We start from the raw sequence: 12,097 nt of genomic DNA on the forward strand, positions 1-12,097 counted from the left end.
TTTGCTATACACACTGCTTAATGCTAGTGCAGAGTTTGAAATTTAATTCAATGAAGAATGACCAGATCACATTGATCTGAATATATTACTCTGCTTCTTAGACCAGCATGCATTAATCTACGCCCCTCTGCTTCTATTGCAATATTTATTTATTTGCTGTGAAATTCCTTTCTTGAACTGTTAGACATTTAGATATTAGCTGTTTCAACATTTAACAGTGCAGTTATGTACATGTCTACTCTGAAGTAAGACTTCTCGAACCCAGACGAGAGTGCACAGAATTACCACCTGACTGAGCAGTCCTCAGGTGGTGGTGATAAGATGGTAGAAGAATCTTCACTTCGCTCCTTCCAGGGCAGAAGGTGTATTGGAGCTGCTTTCATGTCCTTTTCTTTCCCTATGGTATATATTTTTTAAAATCCTTCCCACAAACATAAATGGGAAAGAAAACCACTATTCTACCTGCAGGACTCAGAGAGTTTCATGCTGTTTGGGGGCCTTTTCAAGTCTTCGCCAACACACTTCCTTTCATGAATTCCCCAAACACAAATGAATGGAAATAGCAACTTTTTATGCAAAAAAATGAATAACTGCATATCAGGAGAAATGTTTCATTCTAAGCACCCTCTTGACTGCGTCTTTCACATCTTTGTTTCTTAGGCTGTAGATCAAGGGGTTTAACATGGGGATCAGCACAGTGTAGAACATGGAGACTGTCTTGTCTTCATCTTCTGAGGAGCCAGAGCTGGGCCGGACATAGATGAAGAAGAGACTCCCAAAGAAAAGAGAGACAGCAGTGAGGTGGGAAAAGCAGGTAGAGAAAGCCTTGTGCCTCCCATCACTGGAACGGATCCTCAAGGTCGCTGCAAGGATGTAGATGTAGGAGATGAGGACAATAAAGCCACTGACTGTTCCAAACATGAAGGAGAGACCAAAAAGCACCATCAAGTTGAAACTTGTGTCAGAGCAGGAGAGCGATATGACTGCAGGGATGTCACAGAAGAAATGGTTGATTGTGGACTTGCAGAAAGTTAACTGGAAAGTCAAGCTGGTATGTGTCGTAGCATTTAGTAGCCCTGCAAGATATGGTCCAACCATCAGCTGGGCACAAATTTTCCTGGACATAATGACTGTATAGAGAAGAGGCTTGGAAATAGCTACGTACCGATCATAAGCCATGGCTGCCAAGATGAAACACTCAGTGGCCACAAAGAGACAAAACATAGCCATCTGTGCTGCACATCCAGGCAAGGAAATGCTTTTGCTTTTCACAACAAAGTCCATCAACATCTTAGGGGTGACAACGGAAGAATAGCAGAGGTCCACAAAGGACAGTTGGCTGAGGAAGAAGTACATGGGGGTGTGAAGTCGAGCATCGATCCTGATTAATAGGATCATCCCAAGATTCCCCACAATGGTGATGAGGTAGACTACAAGGAAGAATAGGAAAAGCAAGATTTTCAGCTCTGGTGAGTCAGTGAAGCCCAAAAGTATGAACTCATATATGGTGCTGTGATTTCCCCTTGACATGCCTTTTAGTTCTGTAGAGAATGTAGAGAAGAAAACAGAAGCGATTTCTGTAAAACTCAAGTTTGGATCACAGAAAACTCTGAATCCTTGGGGACTCCAAATGAAGAAAAAGGGGGGAGATTGCCCAGAGATGTTGAGCTTTTTTTTTTTTTTTTTGGGGGGGAGACCAAAAATTGCTCACACATCTGAGTGATGCATCACTGAAAACAACAATCAACTGTCCCATCACTGCCAGCAGCAGCCAATTGACCTGTCAATTGTTGCAGTGACAGCCAATCGACACCAGACCTCATTGCAGCCACCAATCACCCACCCAATTGTCACTTACTATCTCTGGCTCGAGGCAGGAACCAATCCCGCATCCACCCAATGCACTATCCGTTTTTAAGATGAACCAAATTTTTAAACATTATTTAATCATAAAAAACCTCATCTTGTACACAGAAAAGTAGGATAACTTTAGGGGGATCTTCTGGATACTGATTCATCATTCTGAATCAACGACTAGGCAAAGTTTGCATTTTTGTCATCCTTTATCTGTTATGAAGCCAATAAATAATATTTTCTGAGCTTTGTCGGCTACTTAGTGGCATGCAGGAAGTATGCAAAATAACTTCTGACCTCCACCTGATGATGATCCTACAAATTGCCTCCTCCTGACATAATGCTATGTACAGTATAAACCAGAAATAATTAAGAGAGCCTACCATTGTCCTGATGGCTTTGCTGCAGTTTAATTCCTTCATCCATCATCTATTCTGAGACCCTTTTCCCAAACATATGCTTCTTCAGCTGAAATTCTGCAGGGTGCTCCTGCTTCTATCACAGAAGTAGTATCTACAGGGATGATATAACCAACAGTCTGCCATAAAGGGATACCTCATTCTGGGAATTCGTGATATGGACTCTCTGAGGAATTTGAAAGCTCTAGTGGCAATTGCAATTAGCTGTTCTACAATGGAGCAATTTTCTCTGGAAACAACCACACCAGTGTCCATAGGTAGGAAAGTCAAGAGGAAAAAACATTACCAATAAGAAATATAGTCAGCCATGTATTAGGTTAATTAATGGGTTACAAATACACATAGGTTACAAATATACATATAATTCAACAAAAGTGATGTGCGTAACAATCAGATGCAATATTTTGTCTTTCAAACTAGGGCTGCAGATTTGCTCAGATTAGGCATGAATCTGGGATGAATATCTCTGTCTGTCTGCCTGCAATGTAGTTGTCAGAGCTGGGAGACCAGGGTTCAAATTGCCACTCAGTCACGAAGCTCACTGGGTGACTTTTGACCTCTCAGCCTGATCTATGTCACAATGAGCACTCACGCTTTACATTGTGGGTCCCTTTGTGGGATCGCGTACGGTCCTACAGTTGCCAGGGCAAACAGGGGCTGGCCTGCCTCTCAGTGTTATTATTTGGAGGTTCATGCCCAGCCTAAGTACAGTGGTGCCTCGCAAGACGAAAACAACCCGTTCCGCGAGCCTCTTCGTCTAGCGGTTTTTTCGTCTTGCGAAGCAACCCTATTAGCAGCTTAGCGGATTAGCGCTATTAGCGGCTTAGCGGCTATTAAAGGCTTAGCGGCTTAGCGGCTTAGAAAAAGGGGGGGAAAGCGAAAAATATCACAAGACTCGCAAGACGTTTTCGTCTTGCGAAGCAAGTCCATAGGGAAATTCGTCTTGCGAAGCACATTGAAAAACGAAAAACCCTTTCGTCTAGCGGGTTTTTCGTCTTGCGAGGCATTCGTCTTGCGGGGCACCACTGTAGTCAAGTTTCATTGCTGGGAGGTGGGGCCAGTCCCATTATATATAGGGGTGGAGCCGACAGTAGCCAGGCAGTCGACTCAGGAGATTCACCCACCCTACCCTCCATTAGTTTAATGTTTTCTTGTCTGCAGGTTAACTTTTTCTTCCTGTTTAGCAGGCGCTGCTATGGTCTTTAACTGGTTGTTGTTGAAGGACTGGGAAGAAATTTTCCTGCGTTGGCAGGTTTTGTCTTCCCTGTAGCAATTCATCACAACTTTGGCAGTTTATGGCCTTGGGTGGAATCCTTTAGTCTTTTCTTCCCTATAATGGGGGGAGGGAGGCGTGATGACTCACCCCCCTGTAGTGGAGATTCCAGGGTCCCCTCTTAAAAGGGGGTTATATAATGAGTGTCACTGGCCATACACTGAAAAGTTGTCAGTAAACTACCCTGCGTGCACCCCCACATCCCAATTACCCTGATGTGCCCCAGTTACCTCGGCTGAGGGGCTGGGAGGGATGCACGCCCAAGGCCTAAGCCCAAGGTCTTCCTACATTCAGAAGTTTAATAAAGTTGTGGCCTAATTTTAGTTCCATAAAATGTTGTCAGAGTCTTTATTCCTTCCTAATGATCCCTGGGGGTTGGGGTTGTCACGGCCTGGTCACACAAAGTTATTGTGGGGATTAAATGAGGGGAGAACTCTTTGGAGAAAAGGTGGGATATAAATGCCATTATTATTATTATTATTATTATTATTATTATTATTATTATTATTATTTTCAGAGAGTTGGAGGATTTCTTGGTGGTTTTTAATATTAGTATTATTGACATATTTCTTAACCTTCCCCAAGTGGAGCAATGCAAGGTACAATTTTGCAACTAACCGCTATAGATTCCGGTCAGGAAATGACATTATCAGAGCTCTCTTTTTACTTCCAACCACAGTGCTTTGGGGAGGAAGTAGAAAGAATGCTTCAAGCAGCAATCCTATTAACACAACTGGAAGTAAGTTCCATTAAACTTGGGGCGGGGGGACAGGACTTACTTATAGATAGGCATGTATAGTCTGGTGCTGTCGGTGATATCTCTGCTCTTTGCTTGTTGACTGCCAAGCCAAAAATGATGGTCCCCAGCACCATCCCCCTCCTCTCTGGTCACTCCCCTATGGCCTTTCCCTTGGAAAGAATATGTGGACAGTGACTGGCTGCTTGAAGATTTTATTGTGATGAAATTGTGTCTGCATCTAAGGAGGAGAACTACTGTATACCACCTTAAGATCCTTGGAAGATAAGGGTGGCATATGAAAGAAAGAAAGAAAGAAAGAAAGAAAGAAAGAAAGAAAGAAAGAAAGATTCATGGGCAGTACTTTAGCTCAGCACCATCATCTCTACCTGCCGTATTTCTCCTCTGAACTGAGCTTGCAGACTATCATCTATCTATCATCTGTCTATATCATCTATCATCTATATCTATCTATCATCTATGTATCTATCATCTATATCTATCTATCTATCTATCTATCTATCTATCTATCTATCTATCTATCTATCTATCTATCTATCATCTATCTATCTATCATCTATCTATCTATCTATCATCTATCTATCTATCATCTATCTATCTATCTATCTATCTATCTATCTATATCTCTATCTATCTATCTATCTATCATCTATCTATCTATCTATCTATCTATCTATCTATCTATCTATCTATCATCTATCTATCATCTATCTATCTATCTATCTATCTATCTATCTATCTATCTATCATCTATCTATCTATCTATCTATCTATCTATCATCTATCTATCTAGTCTACCCAGTGCTTTTTTTCTGGGGGGATGCAGGGGGACGCATACCCCTAAACATTTTGTGAATCTTTGTACTTTTGTCCATTTCCTGTATTTATTTTCCCCGATTTGAACTATAAAATGGTGATTTTCTTGAGTCAAAATGAGAGTACCCCTAAACATTTTAAAGAAAAAAGCACTCTATCTATCTATCTATCTATCTATCTATCTATCTATCTATCCATCATCCATCATCTATCATCTTTCCAGGCACTAGTCCATGTATGAGTGGGTATTTTTTTTATTTCACTGTTTTCTCTGGGAAGACCCACAGTTTATTGCTGAATCAGAACAAACTGCAATCGGGTTTTCCATGGATCAGATCAATATTTTCTACAAAATCCCAAAAGATCCATTCTTTTAGTTACTTGAAATTAGTGACTTACCAGAGAAAAGAATCTAGCACAATGTAAGCCTTTTTATTCTATAATAAAATTCACCTCCAACCTGCTCAGTCACCTCACTGCACCTGTCAGTTCTTTGTTTCTGAAGCTGCAGATCAAAGTGTTTAACTTGGGGATCATAACTGCGTAGAACATAGAGACCATCTTGTCCTCATTAACTGAAGACCTGCCGCTGAGACACACACATATAAAGAAGAGAGTCCCGTAAAAGAAAGACACAACTGTGAGATGGATTGAGCTGAGAGAGAAAGCTTTGTGCTTGTTCTTGTTCCAGTATATTCTCAGGACAGCCATGAGGATAGAATTATAGGTGACAATGACAGCGTTGAAAGTACAGTACAGGACAGACCAAGAAGCACCCTCTGGTTTCTGAAAAGGAGAGTGCAAACTTACTGCAAAATCAGCACAACAGGATTATTCATCAGTTGAAGAGCAGTGAGCCGCTGGTGCTGATGTGTCTCTATCTGCTTAACTCTTTCCCCACTGACAACTTGCATGCTTTAACCTGCCCCCTGTGACTCTTTTCCTATAGCAGGGTTAAATGCATATTTGGAAGCCAAGCATGCATTTGAAATGTTTGAAGAAAAGAGGTTCAGGGTGAATCTAGACCAGGGTTTCCCAACCTTGGGCCGCCAGATGTTTTTGGACTACAAACCCCATCATCTCTAGCTATCATGACCAGTGGCCAGGGATGATGGGAACTGTAGTCCAAAAACAGCTGGAAACCCTGATCTAGACATTTGCTCCAGTGTAGTTGATATTCTTTTAACAAATAGCCATCACTGGACAGAGGGCAAGCAGGATCAGAATCACAGTAGAAGATTGGTAGGGAGCTTTAAGCCTTTACCCCATCATGGTCCCCATGAGAATTTCCCCTCTGCACCACAAATGCTCTTTGTTCTCTCCCTCACCCTAGATTTTTGTTAAAGAAAAATCAACCACACCAGGGAAATAATCATGTGACAAAATTCATGTCATGTTTGGTCCTTAAGGAAGGTTTGGCATGGAGGAGCAGCTAGGAAGCCTTGCCTCAAATTTAGTCCCAGTGCTGTTTTTATCAAGGAAGGTGGCCACCAGGCTTTTGCTATATTTAGTGTGTAGTCCCCTTAACGTTAGTGCAGAGCAAAAATTTCAATTCAAGGAAGAATGACCAAATCACATTGAATTCAGCATATTTCTCTGCTTCTTAGACCAGGATCCATTAACCTATGTCCCTCTGCTTATATTGCAATATTTATTTATCTGCTGCAAAATTCCTTTTTAGAATTGTTAGCTATTTAGATATTAGCTTTTTAAACATTTAACATTGCAGTCCTGTACATGTCTATTCTGAAGTAAGACTTCCTGAGACCAGGAGAGTGTGCACAGAATTACCACCTGGTTGAGTAGTTATATGCTCTGCAGATCCATTTTTCAGTTTTCTCCAAAGCACTTCCTTTCATGAATTCCCCAAATGCAAATGGGTGGAAACATAAACTTTTCTTCAAAATAATAAAATAATAAAATTGTATATTAGGAGAAATGTTTCATTCTAAGCACCCTCTTGACTGCGTCTTTCACATCTTTGTTTCTTAGGCTGTAGATCAAGGGGTTTAACATGGGGATCAGCACAGTGTAGAACATGGAGACTGTCTTGTCTTCATCTTCTGAGGAGTCAGAGCTGGGCCGGACATAGATGAAGAAAAGGCTCCCAAAGAAAAGAGAGACAGCGGTGAGGTGGGAAAAGCAGGTAGAGAAAGCCTTGTGCCTCCCATCACTGGAACGGATCCTCAAGGTGGCTGCAAGGATGTAGATGTAAGAGATGATGACAATAAAGCCACTGAGAGTTCCAAGGGTGAAGGAGAGACCCAAAAGCACCATCATGTTGAAACTTGTGTCAGAGCAGGAGAGCGATATGACTGCAGGGATGTCACAGAAGAAATGGTTGATTGTGGACTTGCAGAAAGTTAACTGAAAAGTTAAGCTAGTGTGTGTTGTAGCATTGATCAGTCCTGCGAGATAGGGTCCAACCATCAACTGGGCACAAATTTTCCTGGACATAATGACTGTATAGAGAAGAGGCTTGGAAATAGCTACGTACCGATCGTAAGCCATGGCTGCCAAAATGAAAGCTTCAGTGGCCACAAAGAGACAAAACATAGCCATCTGTGCTGCACATCCAGGCAAGGAAATGCTTTTGCTTTTCACAACAAAATCCATCAACATCTTAGGAGTAACAACAGAAGAATAGCAGAGGTCCACGAAGGACAGTTGGCTGAGGAAGAAGTACATGGGGGTGTGAAGTCGAGAATCAATCCTGATTAATAGGATCATCCCAAGATTCCCCACAATGGTGATGAGGTAGACTACAAGGAAGAATAGGAAAAGCAAGATTTTCAGCTCTGGTGAGTCAGTGAAGCCCAAAAGTATGAACTCATATATGGTGCTGTGATTTTCCCTTGACATGCTTTTTAGTTCTGTAGAGAATGCAGAGAAGAAAAGACAAGCGATTTCTGAAATGACATAGCATACATTGAACTATGGATTACAGAAAACTCTGAATCTTTGAGGACCACTGGCTCTCATGCCTTCTATTGTTATTAGTGAAATTTTACCTTTGAGGGCATCTTCTGGATTCAGATTCAGCACTCAGTCTCAATGACTAGGCAAAGCTTGCATTTTTATAATCTTTTATCTTTTATGAAGTCAATAAATAATATTTTCTGAGCATTGCCAGCTGCTTTGTTGCATGCAAGAAATATGTAAAATAACTTCTGACCTCCACCTGATGATGACCCTCAGTGATATATGGATTCCCTCCTGCTGACATAATGCAATGTACAGTGGTACCTCAGGTTACATACGCTTCAGGTTACAGACTCTGCTAACCCAGAAATAGTGCTTCAGGTTAAGAACTTTGCTTCAGGATGAGAACAGAAATTGTGCTCTGGCGGTGCAGCAGCAGCAGGAGGCCCCATTAGCTTAAGTGCTGCTTCAGGTTAAGAACAGTTTCAGGTTAAGTACAGACCTTCAGAACGAATTAAGTACTTAACCAGAGGTACCACTGTATATAATATCACATCAAATATATTTCTTTGCACACTCCAGTCTTTTCCTAGCTATAATTGTAGGACTGGGAAAGCTTTCTTGTTTTATGTGCATATCTTCAAAAAGATTAATGAGGCCATATCTTTAAGTTTTTCTCCTACCAGTCCAGGTAAATCTGAATACAACAGTACTTAACCCGAGGTACCACTGTACAGTATAAACCAGAAATTACCAAGAGAGCCTACCCATGTCCTGATGGCTTTGGAGCAGTTTTAATCCCTCATCCATCTTTTACTTCTTCAGCTGAAATCTTGCACCTTGCTCCTGCTTGTATCACTACAGGAGAATATAACCAATGATTTGCCCAAAAGGGATGCCTCGTTCTGGGAATTTGTAATATGGTATCTGAAGGATTTGAAAACTGATGTGGCAATTCCAATTAGCTGTTCTTGCATTTCTGCCTGGAATCAGTCACCACAGTGGCCACAGGTAGAAATAGTAATAATAAAACAAATGGCAAGAACAAATATAGTAGATATGTATAATTCAGCATTCATGCACATATAATTCAGCAAAAGTAAGGTACATAACAATCCAGTGAAATAATGTGTGCTTCCACTAGGGTTACTGATTTGCCTCAGATGAGGCATCCGTCTGGCATGAATATATCTGCCTCAGATATTTTGGGCATTGCGGGCACTGCTGAAATTTGAGACCCCACGGTCTACCACTTTGGCTGGCCACTGCTGCTTGAAAGCACGGGCGGAGGAAGAGGAGTGCAGGGGGAGCGCACTGCTCCTGGCAGCGTGATCCCGGTGGGGTGCCATTGTGGCAGCTTCCCCGCCTGCACTGGGTGCCACGCCCCTGCGGGCAGCGCGTCATGCCTGCGGGACGTGCGCCAGCACCCCCCGCCTGGTCTCCGCCGTCCCGGAGCATGAAGCTCCGCCACTGCTTGAAAGTGTCCTGCTCAGTGCTTTCAAGTGTCTTCAGCCACAGCTTCTCTGCTTAAAAGAAGAAGAAGAAGAGTTTGGATTTGATATCCCGCCTTTCACTCCCCTTCAGGAGTCTCAAAGCGGCTAACATTCTCCTTTCCCTTCCTCCCCCACAACAAACACTCTGTGAGGTGAGTGGGGCTGAGAGACTTCAAAGAAGTGTGACTGGCCCAAGGTCACCCAGCAGCTGCATGTGGAGGAGCGGAGACGCGAACCCGGTTCCCCAGATTACGAGACTACCGCTCTTAACCACTACACTACACTGGCTCTCAGTGTCCTCCCTGCCCAAACAGCTTTTGTTTACAAAAAATGACTATTGCAGCTAGTTGCCAAATGCATTGAGTGTGCAATAGAGCTCTCCAAACTTTTCATGTTGGTGACACCATTTTTAGACATGCATCATTTCTTGACACAGTAATTCAGTTTTACTAGCAAACTGGAGGTTCAACTAACCCCTTTCCAGCACCGGGAGGAGAGTGGGGAGCGTTCGCGTGACGCGTGACACACCCACAAACTGCAGCCGACCTGCTAATGTGTCACAACACACAGTTTGGAAAACTCTGCTGTACAATGTATAGTTTACCTCTCAGTGGAAAGGCTTTTGAAGACCATTCCTTAATGAGGTCCCAACTTGTTTCAGGCTCTGATACTAATTAATTATGGGGTGAAGTGAGCTGAGAAATGATTCTGCTCTTTTTCAGGAACTCTTCACTCACTTCTCTGGCCGTGATCTGATAAGTCAACTTCACCTGTTTCACAGACAATTACCTGGTGATCTAAGATCAAAAGTTGTGGATAAATCTATAGGTAGCACTGCTGGAAGGCAAAGATAGGCAAACACCCACCAGCAAGATTCTTGGCTTTCATGACAGAGGCACAAGGCTGGCTCAAGGTTTGGATCCTTCCTTGGCAGAATGCCCTCTGGTTGTCTTCTTCCTCTGCTGGTGTCTCCTAGAAGGCTAACCTGTTGGCCACCATGGACTAGTGTCTGGTACCATTGCGATGATGAGGATCAGGAAGGTGGATCTGATTCACCATTTAAATTTCCCACAATGCCCTGGAGCAATGGTAGTTCAGTAGCACTGTGGGAAATTTAAATGTTGGCTCAGACCTGGCCACCTGGTGTCCAGGGCTCTGATGGGGCCCTGCCTGATGATACTGCATATTGATGCTGGGTCTGCAAAGATGCATAATCGAGACAGCCGTTTCCCCCAGTCATGTATTCTGCCTCAGTTTCTGCCAGTTAGGTTGGCTTCCTGCAGTTATTGGAGCAGAATGTACTAAGTTCTAAACCAGATGTGTTATGCTTTTAGGAAGTCCATCATAATTAACAGCAGGAACTGGGGCCTCTGATTTTCTTGTGACTATAGCATGTAGGGAGGTTTAACCATTTCCTTCCCATTGTGTGTCTAACAAAAATCCCTTATATGCCCCAGAAGAATGTCCCTATGGGAGCCATTGGGGTGTTCCTTGGCCTAATTGCAGTGCGGCTGGGAAAATGAATTGCATTTTAAGCAGCAGTTAGAGACTACAGCTATACATATGCTTTTAAACGAATCTTACATTTAGATTTTTTACCATCTTTCCTATGGAAATAGAAATGGAAAGAAGAAGAAGTCCCAGCAAAAGAAGAATGGATACAAAAATTTATGGAATATGCAGAAATGGCAAAACTTGCTGGAAAAAGAAGAAATAAAGATAACAAACTTTTTATTAAAAAAATGGAAATGGTTTTTGAATATTTACAAACAAACTGTAAACAGATAAGAACACTGGCAGGATTATTGTAATAACCTGCAGTTTTATAAAAGTATAAATTTAAAGTAGCAAATGAGCAAATTAAGTTAATTTGGATACCCAGAAAATATTAAAAATAAATTTGAGGAACTGCAGAAAGAGGGGGAAGGAAGACAAATTTTGAAATGTTAAAATGACTGTAAAATTATTGAAATGTATAAAACTGAAAATCATAAATAAAATATATAAATAAATAAATTTAGATTTTAAAAAATTATTCCTTGTACTTGATGCATTTCTATTCTTACTATCCATACCAATATTCAATCTTAAAACATATCAATAAAATGCACACACAAAAACACATCTTGTTAATTAAGGTTGCAATCCTACTCTTGCATGTATACTTTACTGAAATCTGTGATGATGTGAAATTTAGCAACACAAAATTGAAAGATACATCAGTGCCAGGGAGTAAAGTTCATCTGAAATATTCTGTAACTTAAGCACATTTAGATATAGAATCATAGGAACAAAGGCAGCTGCCTTATATCATCTCAGATTATCACTCTGTCTTGCTCACAGTAGCTCTCTGGGTTTCCAGAACGGACATCCCCAGGCTTACCTAGAAATGCCAGGGATTGAAATGGGACCATGCTCTACCACTGAGCTGTGATCATAATCTTTATCCAAATAAATTAAGAAACAAAAAGCAAGTACAGTGGTACCTTGGGTTACATACGCTTCAGGTTACACACTCCGCTAACCCAGAAATAGTGCTTCAGGCTAAGAACTTTGTTTCAGG

At 41.8% G+C, this 12,097-nt stretch overlaps 2 protein-coding genes across 2 annotated transcripts; both read right to left on the reverse strand.

Moving 5' to 3' along the window:
- Positions 1-445: 445 nt before the first annotated feature.
- On the reverse strand, positions 446-1,607 carry LOC309526483 (olfactory receptor 5G3-like). The gene has a single exon (XM_082212633.1). The coding sequence runs from the start codon at positions 1,528-1,530 to the stop codon at positions 598-600; it is 933 nt and encodes a 310-aa protein (XP_082068759.1). The 5' UTR covers positions 1,531-1,607; the 3' UTR covers positions 446-597.
- Positions 1,608-7,046: 5,439 nt separating this feature from the next.
- Positions 7,047-7,981, reverse strand: LOC309526485 (olfactory receptor 5G3-like; the record flags this gene model as incomplete). Its single annotated transcript, XM_082212653.1, has 1 exon — positions 7,047-7,981. The coding sequence occupies one exon, from the start codon at positions 7,979-7,981 to the stop codon at positions 7,049-7,051; it is 933 nt and encodes a 310-aa protein (XP_082068779.1). The 3' UTR covers positions 7,047-7,048.
- Positions 7,982-12,097: the final 4,116 nt, after the last annotated feature.

This window comes from Podarcis vaucheri (assembly GCF_965113315.1).
Source record: "Podarcis vaucheri genome assembly, chromosome: 1".
Taxonomy (NCBI): domain Eukaryota; kingdom Metazoa; phylum Chordata; class Lepidosauria; order Squamata; family Lacertidae; genus Podarcis; species Podarcis vaucheri.